Below are 19,223 nucleotides of genomic sequence, written 5' to 3' on the forward strand. Positions count from 1 at the left end.
ACCAAAAGTATTAAGTAGAACAAACAAACAAAAATACTAAGAGGGATAACATATCAAGTTGCTCATCAACAGTCAGTGTGAGGGCTGATCAAGTCACCGTTTCTCCTAGTGTTCATTTCACTTTAACAGGTTTCCTTTTTGGTGCTCAGTTAGTTGTCACCTATCAAGGAGAACAAGTGGTATTTGTCCCTTTGGGATTGGCTTATTTCACTCAACATAATGTTTTCCAAATTCCTAACAGGGATCACTTTTCAGTTAAAATTTAAACACCTAAGAATAATTGTGTGTTAATTACAGAGTTCAACCAATGGTACTAGAACAAAAAAAAATACTAAAATGGATAAAGTATTACATTGTACATCAACTGTCAGGACAAGAGCTGATCAAGTCACTGTTTCTCATAGTGTCCATTTCACTTCAACAAGTTTCCCCTTTGGTGCTCAGTTAGTTGTCACCTATCAAGGAGAACAAGTGGTATTTGTCCCTTTGGGATTGGCTTATTTCACTCAACATAATGTTTTCCAAATTCCTAACAGGGATCACTTTTCAGTTAAAATTTAAACACCTAAGAATAATTGTGTGTTAATTACAGAGTTCAACCAGTGGTACTAGAACAAAAAAAATACTAAAATGGATAAAGTATTACATTGTACATCAACTGTCAGGACAAGAGCTGATCAAGTCACTGTTTCTCATAGTGTCCATTTCATTTCAACAAGTTTCCCCTTTAGTGCTCAGTTAGTTGTTGCCGATCAGGGAGAACATATGATATTTAACTTTCAAATAGGATTAGGCTGTTTTTCAACATTTAGTCTGCTAACCTTCAATTAATACCCCTGTTTTTCATAAGGTGCATCTCCTGTGCCATCTACTATGTATGTGCAGATAATAAATAGAGTACCAGAATCTATTTAGCGTCTTCATAGGCAAGGACTGAAATTTATGTTCTAGCTTGTAGAAGAGAAAATTGAATTTAGCCCAAAATATATGTAAATGTATACAAGTTATTCTGTTTCTTCTATATTCATAATTAATTTCTTCTAAGTTTTGACATTTTATTGAGCTGTAAGAAACTTTATTCTCAGAGAATTACATTCATTTAAGTAATTGTTTCATGAAAAATACTTATTCTCATTCTGATAAAAAATATTCACTGTAGGATAATTATTTAACAGGAATGCTAATAGTAATATATGTATCTGAGTAGGATTTTATTAAGATGAATGTTAGCAGGTAACTTAATATATTTAGGATATGATCCTTTTAAATAAAAGCAGCAAGATATAATGTATTAAATTGAATGCCATAGGCTGGCGCCGTGGCTCACTAGGCTAATCCTCCACCTGTGGCACCAGCACCCCAGGTTCTAGTCCTGGTTGGGGTGCCGGATTCTGTCCTGGTTGCTCCTCTTCCAGTGCAGCTCTCTGCTGTGGCCTGGGAAGGCAGTGGAGGATGGCTCACGTCCTTGGGCCCTGCACCTGCATGGGAGAGCAGGAGGAAGCACCTGGCTTCTGGCTTTGGATCGGTGCAGCGCGCTGGCCGCAACATGCCGGATGTAGTGGCCACTTGGGGGATGAACCAACGGAAAAGGAAGACCTTTCTCTCTTTCTCTCTCTCACTGTCCACTCTGCCTGTCAAAGAAAAAAGAAATTGAATGCAGTGGCCGGTGCCGTGGCTCACTAGGCTAATCCTCCGCCTGTGGCACTGGCACACTAGGTTCTAATCCTGGTCGGAGGGCCGGATTCTGTCCCAGTTGCTCCTCTTCCAGGCCAGCTCTCTGCTGTGGCCCGGGAGTGCAGAGGAGGATGGCCCAAGTGCTTGGGCCCTGTACCGGATGGGAGACTAGGAGAAGCACCTGGCTCCTGGCTTCGGATCAGCGCGGTGCACCGGTCGCAGCGTGCCGTCCATAGTGGCCATTGGAGGGTGAACAATGGAAAAGGAAGACCTTTCTCTCTGTCTCTCTCTCTCACTGTCCACTCTGCCTTTCAAAAAAAAAAATTTTTTTTGAATGCCATACTTCTAGTTACTCTGAGTTGTTAGATTTACATAATAATTTTTATTATCTTCTTAGCTGGGTCTTACAGGTAGTTAATAAAGACAGATATAGTATATATATATATGTGTGTGTGTGTGTGTGTATATATATATTTTTTAATTTGACAGGTAGAGTTACACAGTGAGAGAGAAAGGTTTTCCTTCTGTTGGTTCACTCCCCAAATGGCCGCCACGGCCGGTGCTGCACTGATCGAAAGTCAGGAGCCAGGTGCTTCTTCCTGGTATCCCACATGGGTGCAGGGGCCCAAGCACTTGGGCCATTCTCACCTGCCTTCCTGGGCCACAGCAGAGGGCTAGACTGGAAGAGGAGTAACCTGGATTAGAACCTGGTGTCCATATGGGATGCCAGTGCCGCAGGCGGAGGATTAACCAAGTGAGCTTTGGCGCTGGCCCCCAGTATATTTTCCATTCATTAAAACATACCACAAGCTTTTCAGCCTGTCTTTATAGTGAAAGAGGTTAACATATGAGTATGAATTGAATAATAAACAATTCAACTTGTTGTGCTTGTAATTGGATTGCATACAAGTGTATTGGAGATAAAATTCTTGTGGAAGATCAATAACTGACTGCAAGTATAGAATTTTATAATCCCATCAGATATAAAAGAGTATAGTTATAATTTGCTTTGTAATTTCTGACTACTAAGAATTTGCTTTATTTTTTTATTTATTTATTTATTTTTGACAGGCAGAGTGGACAGTGAGAGAGAGAGACAGAGAGAGAAAGGTCTTCCTTTGCCGTTGGTTCACCCTCCAATGGCCGCCGCTGCAGCCGGCGCACCGCGCTGATCCAATGGCAGGAGCCAGGATCCAGGTGCTTTTCCTGGTCTCCCATGGGGTGCAGGGCCCAAGCACCTGGGCCATCCTCCACTGCACACCCTGGCCATAGCAGAGAGCTGGCCTGGAAGAGGGGCAACCGGGACAGAATCCGGCGCCCCGACCGGGACTAGAACCTGGTGTGCCGGCGCCGCAAGGTGGAGGATTAGCCTATTGAGCCACGGCGCCGGCCCAGAATTTGCTTTATTAGGAATGCCTGCATTTCAATGTTAGAATTAATATAGTCTTCTGAAGATTTTTTACATAAAATATTCTTGTTCAGAGGAATAGAAGATAGTTAGCAACAAATTTTAAAGTGCTCTTAATCTAGTAAGTTTAGGTAATCACTAGTGAATTTAAGAAAAAAGGATTACAGATAGAATGATAGTCTTTGAATTATTTATCTGTATCATTTTCCTTCATCACTTGCTTTCCAGAAGTATCCCTAATTCTGAATTTGGTGTTTTCATGCCCATGCTTGCTTTTACATTTACATTTATGTTGTTTTTCTGATATCCAGAAAATATTGTCTTGCATATTTTATATATATGCTGAAACATACTTTTCCCCCCTCAACATTGTTTCTGAGGTATATTCATATGATAGATCTAGCTTTTTACTTCATTTTAACTTCTGAGAAGTAGTATATTGCATAAATGCACATATATCACAATTTATTTTTCTGTTATTTCAGAATTTTTACTATTGCAAAAAAAATGCTTCAGGGAATCATGTGTATGTGAAATTTTCCCTGGTGTAGATATCCAGGTGTAGAATTTCTGGCATATAAACATTTTTTAATTTTACAAAATGTGTCTGGATTATTTTCCAGTGTGGTCCAATTATGTTCCTCTCAGCGGTGTATGAGGGTTTCGCTAATAAGATTTAGTATCATTAGGCTTAAGGTATTGCAGGCTTACATATGTAAATTATATGATGTGTTATTTTGCATTTTTAGATATGAAAAATATTTTTAATGGAAGAATTAACCCTTTGGTCCTTTTTATCCCCTATTTAAATTAGTGATGATGTGTTTCTAATTACTTAGGTTATTTTTCCATTAATTTGTACTTTTATTATAGAATCTCCCCTCTACTCACTTTTATATAAATCTCTTTGGATTAGGTTTATTTTGTGCTGAGCAGTAAAAAATTTAATGTTTTTGTTGTCAGCTGTTGGTGAAGATTGGAACCTGGTGTCTAGGTGATAATAGGAAGATAATACAGTGAAGGAATAACCAGTCAGGGACCCACATAGTACAAAATTCAGTTACTAACAGTGATTAACTATGTATAAAGAAAATGGCACCTTATCAAAAATCCCACTTCTCAATTATGTTGTCTTTATAGAATAATTATATTCTATGATCTCTTTTCTAGATCTTGAATTCTAAGATAATTACAAGTCATTTTCTCTGTGATTCACTTAATTTATTCCTAAAAGGATTAAGTAAGATTTCACTAGATTGACTTTTCCCTACATGTTAGCTGCAACATTAGCAGGTTATTGTAATTAACCCAGTTTATTAAATTTAACAAGCGATGGTTACATATTAATGAAGGATAAGAGGAGAGCCTGGATTACTTCTAGAGTTTGGTTGGTTCTGGTGGAACTCACTGGACAGTTAGAGTAGAGTTTGAGGATATAAGGAATGGGGAAGAGAGGAAATGGACAAGACAAAATGCTGAAAGATATTCTTTACAGACTTAGTTTATGTGGCTCATGCTGCTCCTTTCTATACTTTTCACTGGCTCCTTGGATTTAAAAGAGATTATAATTAGGGAATTCAGTAAAAGAAAGATAATTATGTTGAGAAGTATATACCTAATTGGATCCCATCTTGGGATAGAAAGAATCCGCTCACATTTCCTTAGCGCCTTGGAATATAAAACTATAAACAAGATGGAAATAAATGTTAGAGAAATTGGAAGAAACAAAGAAGGGCAGGTTCAGTGAGATTATACTAGGGATTGGACAATTAGTATCCTTTCCTAATTTGTTGGGGTGTACTTCAAAAATTTTATTAAATAGTGTTAGACAATAAGGTATATTTTCCATGAAGTATTGAAAAGCCATCATGTGAGCAGATTTTCTTGTCATGTTAGTTAATTACACAGTCTATGAATATTCCTATATTAATTTGTTCATAGCCTTTCACTATGAAGTAATTTTATTTTCCACCAATTTAATGTTAACTTTTTACATATATTTAAAGAGAGTGCATAGCCTGTGTTATTTCCTCTTGTTCAGTATTATCAGGAAAATGAAACTTCATCTTTAAGAACAATTAGCAATTTTAATTTTAGCTCAAGAAGTATTTTTGTATCCCTTATACCCTTATAAAGTAAATATAAATTTCCAGTATTTTTATCATTGGATGATTTTATGTAATTTTTTTTTCTCAGTAGGTCTTTCTTTGTAAGAATTACTGTTTTATTTTTAGAACTTTTTATTTATTTAAAAGGAAGAGAGACAGAGATAGACAGTTCTTCCATCTGCTGGTTCACTCCCCAAATGCTGGCAGTGGCCAGAGTTGGACCAGGCCAAAGCCAAGAGTCCAAAACTTAAATCTGAGTCTCCCTTGTGGATGTCAGGGACCCAAGTAGTTGAGCCATCATCTGCCTCTCAAGGGTACATATGAACATGAAGCTTACTCAAAAGTGGAGGAGTAGGGATTTGAACCAGCCACTCTGATATGGATATGGGTGTCTCAGTCAGTGTCTTAATTGCTGTGTGAAACACCCAGCCCAGTATTATTTTGTGAGGCAAGTTTGTATGAGTTCTAAAAAGCTTTTTGGTATGTGTAACTAAAACAGGATAGCATCTTTATTTTGAGTATATAGATATGATGGCAACTACTAGATAATTGTCTTTAGGAAGATTTCTTATTGTATTAAGTCGTATATTGTGACAGTTTTAATACGTTTTAGTTTTAGATGAACTAATTATGTTATAAATTAATGTTGGTTTTTATTCTTCTGTTTATTGGATAAATTTCTCACTTTATTCTTCTTTATCATGTATGCAAATGATCTGTTTCCAGGACTGAACAATTTCTTTTTTTTTAAGATTTATTTATTTATTTGTAAGGCAGAGTTAAAAGAGAGAAAGGGTGGGGGGGAAAGAGGGAGAGAGATTGAGAGAAAGAGAGGGAGAGAGATCGATCTTTCATCTGCTGGTTCACTTCATTTTCTTTTTCTTTTTTTTTTTTTTTTTTTTTTTTTTATACTGTGTCCGTGTTAAGTGGACTGCCTGCTGTTGGAGGAGCCTTGGAGGCTTGAGATGGGTGGGGCCTGAGAGCTCTGCCTGGTTCTTCCAGGTTAAGGGTGTGCAAAGGTGACACCCTCAGGTTATGCGTGGTAAATCTCTCTCTTTTTATTTATTTATTTATTTTATTTATTCAGGGGGTAAGTAACACCACAGGGCACGGCTGTGCAGAATTGATGGTATTTAGCTTCCAGTCTTTGGCTCCTCTGGACTCCCACTGGGTTGCCTAGGCTACTGAATTGTAGTGACTCAGTTCCTTAGCTCTCCCCCATTGATATGTAAATCCAGAGAGCAGGCCTGCTCTTTGTCTCTTGGGAATTCTTCTAGCCTCCCAGTCTTGTAACCTTTGCTAGGTTAGGGGGAAGAGAAACCCCGAAGCTTTTTTTTTCCTTCTTTCCGGTAGTGAGTTTGCTGCACTTTCTGGCCCCCCTCTAGATTCTGACCCCCGTTTCCCCACCAATGTCTCGGGTTATTGAGCTCACCTCCCCTTCCAGCGCCGATGTGTGGACTCGGAGCCCTGAGCGTCCCAAGTCTCCCCTCTGTTGTCTGTGTGGCATGCACTCCCCTTGGAGCACTGGGGCTTCTGCGGCTCGGTCCCACGACTTGGCTTCCGCGCGGTGGGCGACCTTGTTCTCCCAGTAGGTCCTCCGATTCACGATTCCCGTGCAATTTTTTCCTGGTTCTTTTTTCTGCGGCTACCGTAACTCCCCTTTTATTAAACTAAATTTTCCCGGACTATCGGTGCGCGCCCTCACTATTCCGCCATCTTGGCTCCGCCCCCTCAAGGTTGTCCTGGTTCACTTCATAAAAGGCTGCAGTGACCAGGGCGGGGACAGTCTGAAGCCAGGAGCCAGGAGCTTTTTTCAGTTTTCCCATGTGAGTGTAGGAGCCCAAGTATTTGGGCCATCTTCTGCTGGTTTCCCAGACACATTGGGAGTTGGATTAGAAGTGGGACAGCTGGGACTCAAACCATCACCCCTATGGTATGCCTGTATTGCAGTTGGCGGCCTTACACACTGTACCTCAGCGCTGGCCCCAGCCTGAACAATTTCTAAGCCTGCGCAGTTTTCTTTCATCACCTTCTAAGCATTCATTTTTTTTTCTTTTTAAATCTTGCTGTAGGTTCAGGTTCATGTTATCTGAATTATATTATCCTTTCCTTCTGCTACTTAGTTTCCAGTCTAGATACTCTACCTAATTTTATGTTTATATAATTGATAATAGTATTCTCTTAGTTGATAATTTTTTAAAAATTAAAACAATCTATACTGGCTGTGTCTGAGATATTTGGGTAATTAGTTACCTGCTCCAAGCTTCATTTTCTTGTCTATAGAAAAGGGGATGTCAATGTCTCACAAAATTGGGAAAAGGATTAGATTAAATGGAATAATACAAGTAATGTGCTTGCTGTGGTGCCTAAATCTTAGCAAGTAAGTATTGCCCTGTAAATACCCAGGTTCAAAAGCTCATAATTATCTATATCTGCTAAGAAATGAGAAAAAATTGATTTGTCTTTATTTTATTTCACCTAGTAGAACCATCCATTCCATCCAGTTTGGTCTACTCATTCAAGGCTATCACCATTCCACTTTCTATACTCTCACTCAGATTAGGGCCTTTCTACCATTTCATTTGAGTGTACACTGGTCTATTCCTATTCCCGGTATAGTTGTATACTGATTTATATAGATCTTATATTACTGTTTTCTGCTAATATTAAATTTGATCTCTCATTGCTATTTTGGCTCTTGTTACATTTTTTCTTGTTGTTCCTGATTAGGCTAGTTCCTTCTTTAGAGTTTAAATTTATTTATACTTTATTATACTTTGAGTCCTGGCTGCTCCTATCCGATCTGGTTCCCTGCTAATGCACCTGGGAAAACAGTAGAAGATGGTCCAAGTGCTTGGGCCCTTACACTCATGTGGGAGATCTGAGGAAGCTACTGGCTCCTGGCTTTGAACCAACTCAGCTCCAGCCATTGTGGCCATTTGGGGAGTGAGCCAGCGGATGGAGGACCTCTCTCTCTCTGCCTCTGTTCTATCTAACTCTGCCTTTCAAATAAAAAAATAAATCTTTAAGCAAATTTTACTTTTACTACTTACAGTACATTCTTTAGGCTATTTGCTTTCAATGCATTTTATTCTTTAGACTGTTTCATTTTTTACATAATAAATTCCTTTATACTTTTTATTTTTCTTTAAATGCATTCTCTTTCTTATTTCTGAAAATAGTACTTTTCAAGGCATCAACAAAAAGTCAGCTGACAGGCAAGATTTCTTTTTCCCTCATCCCAATAAATTAGTTTTACCAATTTTGTGCTGTATATACCTGGTGTCTTACAGTATATACTCTTTTGTGTTTGACTTTCATTTTGTTTTTGAGTTTATGTTATGGTATTCATAAAAACTTTTATATTGCTGACTAATATTTCATTGGAAGGATGTTTTACAATTTCAAAAATCTATTAGTTGATTTTTTATACAAATATTCTTGTACAAATATTTTTGTATATGTGTATTTTTTTCATTTCTTTTGAGTAAATACCTCTAAATGACTTGCTTGATCTTATGCTAAGTTATACATCTTTGTCCATACTAGCACAAAAGTGATGCTGTATTCTTCCTATTGTATCTCATCAGGTGGCTTATTTTATTGTATTTGTCTTATTACTAGTAGTGTTTAATTCAGCTGCATGTTATGTATCTATAGTATGTGCTATATTTCTGCATTATAATTTCACAATTTTTCCCCTTCATGGCTAGTAAATATTTTTTGTAGACGTACTTTGCTGAAGTTTTGATTGATTAATATATTAACATGAACTAGTAGATTATTTTATTTGGTAATTTAAAACATACTATCACTTATTTTAGTGCTTACATAGTTTCAGATATGGTTTATGGCAGTCCTATCTGTGTTGCTGTTGTCTTTGTTCTCTTAACATGTCTATCAATTCTTTTGGCACTTGCTTACTTTCTAAGTTTATCTTACATTCTCTTTTCTGGAAATGGAATCTTGAATTTAGCTTTTTCATTCAGAGATCTTTTTATAATTAATTATTTTGCAATTTGAATTTTCAAACCTGTTCTCTTAGGAAAGTATATAGAAATCTCTTGTACAGATACCTGTAACATATAGTTAACTATGTTTATTTGCCTTAATTATTTTGATGCTGCAGCCTCCAATATATGTAGTTTTCAGAGAATATTGCCATTTTATCTAGCTAGGTTCTTCAGTTCTTTGGATATTTATATATTTGTGGCATTTAGCAGATAGTGTATCATTTGAGTTATAAATAGTAGGTTATGCATGGCCATGCTTGTATCTTTTGAATGATATCTTTTTGCCCTAAGATCGAAGCAAGTAAGTTTTCCTCTTAGGATAAAGTACAAAATTTTCGCGTTAATTTAACACATATTTTTAAATTGTAAGTTCCCAAATTGTTGTATCTTTCCATCTTATGCTATAACAAACAAAAGCCAATAATAGATTCTGGGAATTAAGTCTTTTTCTTAAGAAAATGATTAAAGTTTTACTTCACCAGGAAACATAATGTGAGAATAATTACAATTATTAAGATATAGACAAGCATTGAGCTAGACTATAGTCACAACAGTGGTCCTAAGACATGTCATTGAAAATGTGTATTGTGAAAAACTATACATGAATTCCTAATTTCTTTTACCAAAATAAAACTTTCCTTTATTTCACTTTTCATTACATTTTGAAGCCCCTCATATTTACACTTTATTAAATCTAACCCATGCTAGATACTTTCTCATTATTCTTTGAGATTTATATAAAATTGGAAACAATTAATATGGTATGTTAGAATTCAGATAGCTTCCCTTCTTTGTAGATAGTGAATGCTACAAGCAGTGAGAGGATCTGACTTTAACACTGTGATCACAGTGTTTTTAAGGCATGAATTTTTAAAAATAGTAAATTTATTTTACAGGAAAATCCTTCCTGACTAGAGAAAGATAGGATGTTAATGCCTCCCCTAGAAATAAGAGATTGTTACATCTTTCATATATATTTTCTAATAATTTGATAGACTGATCCAAAATGATTGAATAGGGATGGACATTTGACTTACAGGTTAAGATGCCAGTTAAGACACAGACATCCAATATCATGTAAATCATGGCTCTACTCTCTCTCTTTTTTTTTTTTTTTTAAGATTTATATTTATTTGAAAGTCAGCATTACACAGAGAGAGAAGGAGAGGCAGAGAGAGAAGGAGAGGCAGAGAGAGAGAGAGAGGTCTTCCATCCGCTGGTTCACTCCCCAACTGGCCGCAATGGCCGGAGCTGTGCCGATCTGAAGCCAGGAGCCAGGAGCTTTTTCCGAGTCTCCCACGTGGGTGCAGGAGCCCAAGGACTTGGGCCATCTTCTACTGCTTTCCCAGGCCATAGCAGAGAGCTGAATCAGAAGTGGAGCAGCTGGGTCTTGAACTGGCACCCATATGGGATGCCAGCACTGCAGGCAGTGGCTTAATCTGCTACGCCACAGCGCCGGCCCTGTGGGTCCACTCTTAAATCCAACTTCTACTAATGCAGACTAGGAATCAGCAGTAATGGCTCCAGCTATTAGGTTCCTGATGTCCATATGGGAGATCTGAGTTGCATTCCTGGCTCCAGAATTGAGACTCATCCAGCCCCAGGTGTTCTGGTCATTTGGTGGGTGAACTAGTGGACCACAGCTCTGTTTATCTGCCTCTCTCTCTCTCTCTGTGCCTCTCAAATAAATGAAGGAAATGGTAAAATAAATGAATAAATGTTTCATCAGAGATCATATTGAGTATATATAGTACTACATTATACTTATTGTAGGTGAGAATATGAGCACATAGTGCTTAGCACATTAATAAATATCAATTATTGCCTAGTTCTAGATTAGAAAAATGAATATATACAAAAAATTATTTATTATTAGGCAAGAACTCTGCTAAATAGTCTATTTTACAAATATTTCTAAGTATACAGTAATTCTTGATGATGCTAGACAAACTATGATTGTCATTTACTAAGTAATGGAGGGTAGAACTACTGTAGTTTGGAAATTTGCGTATGTGTTTCAGCTTGCATCAAATCTGTTTGGTAAAAATTCTTTAAGTAAAATCTTTGAAAACAATCTAATATATAACAAATGAAAACAGAGTTAGTTCTGTTCTTTTCTTTTCTTTCTTTTCCTTCCTTCCTTCCTTCCTTCCTTCTTTCCTTCTTTCCTTCTTTCCTTCTTTCCTTCTTTCCTGGCAGAGTTAGTGAGAGAGAAATAGAGAGAAAGGTCTTCCTTTTCTGTTGGTTCATCCCCGAAGTGGCCGCTACGGCCGGCGCATTGCGCCAATCCAAAGCCAGGAGCCAGGTGCTTCCCCCTAGTCTCCCATGCGGGTGCAGGGGCCCAAGCACTTGGGCCATCCTTCACTGCCTTCCCAGGCCACAGCAGAGAGCTGGACTGGAAGAGGAGCAACCAGGACAGAATCTGGCACCCCAACTGGGCCTAGAACCCAGGGTGCCGGCGTCGCAGGCAGAGGATTAGTGAGCTGCGGCACCAGCCCCAGAGTTAGTTCTTTAGCTGGAAAGGAGAAAAGGATGTTATTGATCCTCTAGAATAAAATTTAGACCAGCATGTTTATTATTTTATATATTATATTTCTATAAAATCAGTGTGCTTAAATTAGTGTATATGATTGAAATATTGAGTTTATCCTTAAATATTAATATGTTGCTAAATTGATGAAGCCTAAAATCAATCAATATTGGTGTTTGGGAAAAAAGTGAATTTTCTTCTCAAAATTCCTTTTGGTCAGCAATGGCTTATGTGAAATGTAAACAAAAATTAATTTTCTTTTCTTTCCCCCATTCCTGTTTAGTGAGTGATAGTTGCTTCAGGAATCTTGCAGAAGATCGCAGTGGGATAAATCTCAAAGATCTCGTACAAGATCCTTCTTTGTAAGTATTTGGTTTTCATTACTACATGTAATTTAAAACTTTATTGTTGGTTTTACTTTTTTCAAAAGAGGGCTAGGAGCTAATTTACAGGTAGACTGTTTCTTTTTTTCTAATGATTTATGGTAGATGTTGCAAAGTCTGATAGAACAGTTTATTTTAAGGAACAGAAGAATTTTAAATGAAAGAATGTTATTATTAGTGACTGATTTTTAAAGGTACAGAGCTAATGGCTGGTGATATCTTACCAGTGTGGAAATAGTAGACAGGGAAGATGATTAGTAATTGGTTTGCTTTGGAAGGTAGGATTTAATTTAGTTCACTTTAAGTTTAAGTTTATAAAATATAATTACCATAATTATTTGTATTTTAATTAGAACTATAAAATAGCTGCTTGTAGTAACTGTATTTAGTTTAACATATTAAATGTGTTTCTGATATTCCACATTAGAAAGGTGTATATGGCACAAACATTTTGCAGAATTTTGTGGGGTTCATGTTTTAAATTTCCCTGCTTATGAGTCAGTGCCACTCTTAACAGCATATACTTGGTTATAATATCATTTTCTACTTCATGAATTCATTAATTTTTTGCACTCCTATTTACCAGGAAATATACATATTCTCTTCTATATGAGCCCACATTCTCAGGAAGATTGTCTTTTATGTAAAGAAAAAAATTCAAAGCTGGTTAAGTCTGGGTACTTTAATGATGTTTGATGCATATAATAAAATATTTTAAAATAAGAAATCAGTCTTCTAGATTGCATGTGATCTCTACCCTCCTACAAGTTTCTCTAGGAACTCCGTTGAAAATTTTGTGAGCAATAAAACATAAGAATATTTGAACTTAAAGATTATTGATTTTTTACTGATTGAACAGTCATTTTGAAAATATGTTATCACAAGAGAGTGCTGAATATATATATTGATTATTGAAGTTTATAATGTAATTAGTTCTGATTGCTTTTCCTACTCTTTCCATTTTGTTATCTTTTTTCCATCTATTACTTCACTCAAACATTGACAGTGTTCTTTCTCCAAAATTTTAGTCCTGTGAAGATTAACAGCTATCCTTTCAGCCCTGCCTTTAACCAAGAATAAAATTATTCTCTGGTAATGTACACATACCTAGTAAATAAACATTGAACCATTTCCATGAAGAATTTTATTTTCCTTATGGATATGGGAGGAAATTACATAATCAAAATATTTTTCCCACTAGAATGAAAAGGTTTTTTCATTAGTGCTCTACTTGTTTGGTGTATGTTTAGTCAAATATGATTATATTTGTTAATACAATAATATGTTAAAATCTGCCCATAAGGATTTTAATTATTTAAAAGCTGTGGAGAATTATACTTGAATACAGTAATGAACTCTAGTTTTTTGAGTGCTTTGTGTTTCTTCCTAATATGTAGAATCATATTCATCTTTCAAACTACTAGTAAATTCTGAATTTTATCCTAGAATAAAAGAAAAATTCATATCAGATAACTTTACTGGATGCACAAAATAACTTCTGTTTTAAAACAGTCAGACATACTAATTCAGTAGCATTCTCTTAACTTGACTTAGCCTCTTGGCATTAGTCTAGAGTATATAAATATTAGAATTCAAGGTAAAATAATTTGTTTTGATCTCTGCCTGTTTGGATTTGGAAAAAGTTTTTTCTTTATCAAGAATTATTAAGATGTACCATAATGACTCAAATTCATACAATTATTTTATAGATATATTTCTTTCTTGGTAAAATCCTTTAGAGAAAGACATGTCCAGTGTGGTGCATTATTTCTAGTTGTTATGATGAGAAATAGTTTATTCTGAGTTCCTTTCTGATTACAGTATTCACTTAGTACATACTTCATTGATGAAGATGTTTTCTTAAACCAGGTATCTTTCTTAACCAAACTCTTGATATAAATCTTTGCTATTTTTAAAATTGATTTGTGTACACTTCTTGGTTCTACATGAAGTCAAATTCTTTATGTTGCAACATTGATAAGGATAGTCACTGAAATTTCTCTTTTTACAGTAATCCTCTCAAAAAATACAAGTACTTTAATGGTTATTAAAATTGCATAAATATGTTATTTTAATAAATACACTAAATAAAAATATTAGAATAATGTGTATAAAGTAAATACATTCTTTGTTAATGTGCCTTAAAGATACATATTATGAGTCACCTGAGCTACTGATGTTGAAAGGAATTGATGGTAACGAGAATTAGATATTTCAAGCAATAGTGATATTAGAAAGGAAGTTAGGATAGCAGAAGTAGAAAAAGCAGGCTGGGGAAAACCTAGGCTTTTCTGGTCATTGTTGACACTCAGAGCAGTGTGTTGTGTGTCTTCATCAGATAGTTAAGCAAATGCATAATTTCTATGAACAAATCACAGAAATAAAACTGAATCAAGTATATAGATAAAATGATGTTTCAACAGAAAGCACTCAGAATTAGATGATGTGGTTACTACCTCAGGGAACCTTAAAAAGGCAGAACTTAAAGTGATTAATTCATACCCTAAATCTGTGTCAAGCTTGTGGGATAATGTGATAGGCATTCTGTAATTTCCATAACCTTTACAATGCATACTGCAAGATTTTGTTTTCGTAGTAATAAAATGAACCACTGGGCTTGAATGAGTGAGCAGTGTAAAAACAATGGAGGAATGCACTGGGAAAAAGGAAATATGAGAAAGTTGCGAATCTCTAAGCAACACTTTCTGGTCTTGCTGCTAACTTATGATCTGCTATAATGGAGCATTTCCAACTTCTAGCAGGGTTGAGGTGAAGTGGATACTTACAGGCCTTTTTTCTTGGTTACCCTGAAAATACTTGTTTCAAATACAATCCTATATCTATTAAGTATAAGACAAAGTAAGTGAACTTGACATTTACTTTTGGCTGATTAATGTGTCTATGAATTTTATTTGAGTTAATAATTTTCATGTAAGCTAAATTTTGAAATAAATAATTTATTTTCATATATTATTTTCTATTTATGCTTATAAATCCAAGGTTGCTTTCTTTTACTATATAATTTGCTAATCTGAGTTGTGCTGTAAGATATCTTATTGCAGTTGTGGTCTCTAAATAGTGTATTAAAAAGTTGTCAAGTTGAACTTGATGTTGTCATCATATTAGAAACATAGCTAATGTACTACATAATTTTCATGTAAATTCTTACCATAACTTTATATGATATAATTACTTTTTAAGCAGAGAGATGCATGCTATTTAAATAATAAAATATCATTTGTGCTGTTTCTTCTATAGACATGACTACTATATGCAAAAAGGTTATGTAAATAACTATTTTGAATTATGTTCAGGTATGTTCTCTTTAGAGGTAATTTTCATAAATACTTTCAAGTCCCTGTAGACTTTCTGCTGAATGTAAGAGATAAAAACATTACCATTTTTATGCTTTAAGATTTCTTATTTTTTGTAAACTGGCATAACTGATTATTTGAGTTCTGACTCATTTATGGATATTTTAAAAGCTGTTGAATATTTAAGAATTAAAAGAGAATGGGAACATGTGAATGGAAAGAACTAGAGAAATCTCTATTATTCACAATGCTGATGGTGATTATGTATACGTGGGGATGTTGCTGATTGAGGATGTATGGATGTGTCTTGTCTTCTTTAATTAACAAAGGCTGTTAAAAGGACGTTCTTAGATATGTGTTGTGAAGACATAGAAAGGATCATTTAATTTGTAGGAGAACTGATCATCTCTGAATGCCAAAAGCGTAATTCAGATATAGGATGTTAGTAATTTTCCTTTTGGTCAAATGGGGAAAGTTCCCCATTTTCTGTGTGTGCCACATTTTGTTTATCCATTCATCCATCAGTGGACACTTGGGTTGCTTCTGCTTTTTGATTGTTGTGAATAATCACATGGGTGTGCAAATATCTCACAGCCAAAAAGGGAATTGTTGGATCATATAGTAATTCTATTTTTAATTGTAATAAAATTACATAAAAACCAAACTGTTTTCTTTAGTGGCTGTACCATTTCACATTGCCAATGGCAGTGTATGAGAGTTCCAGTTTCTCAACATCTTCACCAGTACAGATTTTTGAAAATACATATAGTATCCATTCTAATGGGTATGATGACCCATCCTAATGGGCGGTCTTGGTATTTTTAATTTAACTTTATTTCCTTTTCAATGCATTCTCTTTAATAAAAACTTTCATGTAACTTATCTAAAGAAAAAGTGATATTCTTTGTTTGACCATTATAATATCCTGGTATTATGGGAAATGAACTATATAAAACTATATTTAATAAACTAGAAATTTGCTTCACTGTTATTATAAAGAAGAATATAAGCCGGCGCCGTGGCTCAATAGGCTAATCCTCCACCTTGCGGCGCCGGCACACCGGGTTCTAGTCCCGGTCGGGGCGCCGGATTCTGTCCCGGTTGCCCCTCTTCCAGGCCAGCTCTCTGCTATGGCCAGGGAGTGCAGTGGAGGATGGCCCAGGTGCTTGGGCCCTGCACCCCATGGGAAAAGCACCTGGCTCCTGGCTCCTGCCATTGGATCAGCGCGGTGCGCCGGCTGCAGCGGCGGCCATTGGAGGGTGAACCAACGGCAAAGGAAGACCTTTCTCTCTCTGTCTCTCTCTCTCACTGTCCACTCTGCCTGTCAAAAAATAAAAAAAATAAATAAATAAAAATATAAAGAAGAATATAAAGCACAAATACATCTGTAATAATTTAGTAATCATAGCAATTTAAGAAATTAATCTGGGCCGGCGCTGCGGCTCACTAGGCTAATCCTCCGCCTTGCGGCGCCGGCACACCGGGTTCTAGTTCCGGTCAGGGCGCCGGATTCTGTCCCGGTTGCCCCTCTTCCAGGCCAGCCCTCTGCTGTGGCCAGGGAGTGCAGTGGAGGATGGCCCAAGTGCTTGCGCCTGCACCCCCTGGGAGACCAGGAGAAGCACCTGGCTCCTGGCTTCGGATCAGCGCGGTGCGCCGGCTGCAGCGTGCCGGCCGCGGCGGCCATTGGAGGGTGAACCAACGGCAAAAGGAAGACCTTTCTCTCTGTCTCTCTCTCTCACTGTCCACTCTGCCTGTCAAAAAAGAAAAAAAAGAAATTAATCTGAAGCATTTTGTGTTGACTTCTGTACTACAACTGCTCTTGTTATATCATAGAGGATTACTTTTTGGTTTTTCTCTTTTTAGTTAGTGGGTAACAGCTTGGAAATGTAGCATACTGACTAAACAGCAACAACAGCCTGCTGGTTGAAATATATTTGGGTATTATGGATCATTAGTGCTTTATAATGGTGTTTTCTGTGTAAGAACAAAGGTAAAATTGGACAAATAGTTGTTATCTAATTGTAAATTTCTTAAACATGAAAATTGTGTTTATTTTTATGTACTTCTCTACAAATGTTATCATTTGTGGTGGTTCTGAAACATAGCCTTTTCCCCCTGAGGATACCTGTCTTCACACTACAGTATATCTGATTAAGTGATATTTTAGTCCCTGGGATCATGCCATTAAATATGAAGGAACGGCAGGATTGCTGTCTGGAAAGCAATCATCTCTAAATATAGTCTGTACTTATCTGCTGGTGTTAAGACAGGTTGCTATGGTGAATTGAATTTCTTAAAAATGCCAGTCAGCAGAGGATAAACATTGGTTTCTCAGGTGATTATTTTCTGTAGAGCTGTACATTCTCATACTGCATTTTCAGGTAGATGAATTTTTTGAGACTACTTATAAAATTTTAATTTTAGAGTGTCTTTGAGGCTTTTAACATGTATTAAACAAAATAAGACAGTTTTTATGTTGTTATCCTTTATTTTTCTATAGATAAATTTCATTTGGTATAGAAATTAATTTTTCCAATGGCAGTATTTTAGACATTATGGATTTTTCATTTTGCCATGCTGTCAGTAGTTCTTCTAAATCTAAGACAGTTTTCAAAATTATCTCAAAATATAAGTTTTTGTCATTATCAGGTTGTTTTGAGTTATATACTTCCTGTTCTAAAATGTGTATAGTTTTTAGTGCCACTATAAAATATATACATTATTCTATGTTGAAACTATAAAACTATAGATAGATATACTATGCTTTTTAGAAGACATTTCTTTATTTCCAAGTATTTCTAAGAATATAGGTTTAATTTTTAGTGGGTTCATTCATTTTAGAACCTATTTAATCAGAAATCTTTGGGAAATGCTGAAGTTCTTTAGCAATATAGTTTAAGAAATATAGTTCTTGTAACTAGGAAAATGTGATCCAAGATGAATAGTATCTATGTGTTTTTCTTGAGGCATATAGATAGGCAATCTGTTATTTAAGTTTTTTAATGGAATATATCAGTGTAGTTAATTTTATTATTTTCGATGTACAGAAATCTAACTCAAACTAACTTAAAAAGCAGATTGGGACTTGATTGACTTATATTAGTAAGGAATACATAATCTTAAGTTTCAGATGCCTGGTTAGCTTCGTGAACCTTAAGAAATAAAATTATTGGATTTTTGCATCTGGGTCTCTCTCACCTTCTGCCATCCTCTTCTCTTCTGTTTCTTCTGCTCCCTCTCCTTTCTTCCTTATAGCTCAATGGTCTCTATCAACTTTAAAATCCTTGAGAGAGTAATAATTTCATTTATCTTGTTTGACCATAGCTCAGCCAATCGCTGTGGTTGTAGGAATAGGCTATATTGAGTGACTAATTATAGGGCAGATACCTGTGATCAGACCTGTAAGTATGTAGAGGAGAAGGTGAGCTCAGAGAGTAATAAAAGCTAACAGATGTCCACTTTATTGATTAGTTGTTAAGGAAGAATTTATGCATGAACAAGAATTGTTACTACTTCAAAATAGAACATTTTACTTACCTGTACACAGTATCTCAATTAGATAGATATTGGTAGTATTACCTGTGATAATTTTAAAGGATTGTATAATTAAATTGATAGTAGTTATTCTCTATTTGTTGATATTAGTGATTATATAATACATATACGTAAATGTGAATGGCTCAGATGAATTGATTGTTCTATTGGTTATTGTTCAATTTGTAGAATAACAATAGGTTTTTTTCTATTTTTCCGTGCTTTCTTTTTCTTAAAAAGTAGATCTTCAGAGTCCTTC

At 35.9% G+C, this 19,223-nt stretch overlaps 1 protein-coding gene across 21 annotated transcripts in view; it reads left to right on the plus strand.

Annotated features, from left to right (window-relative positions):
- GPHN (gephyrin) overlaps positions 1-19,223 on the plus strand; it is a 566,685-nt gene that overhangs the window by 125,574 nt on the left and 421,888 nt on the right. For all 21 annotated transcript variants that reach the window (XM_070065103.1, XM_070065105.1, XM_070065109.1 and 18 more), the window contains one exon: positions 12,017-12,095. In XM_070065103.1, coding sequence (XP_069921204.1) covers positions 12,017-12,095 — 79 coding nt within the window. The remainder of the gene's footprint in view (positions 1-12,016; positions 12,096-19,223) is intronic.

The sequence above is a fragment of the Oryctolagus cuniculus genome, chromosome 20 (genome assembly GCF_964237555.1).
Source record: "Oryctolagus cuniculus chromosome 20, mOryCun1.1, whole genome shotgun sequence".
Taxonomy (NCBI): Eukaryota; Metazoa; Chordata; class Mammalia; order Lagomorpha; family Leporidae; genus Oryctolagus; species Oryctolagus cuniculus.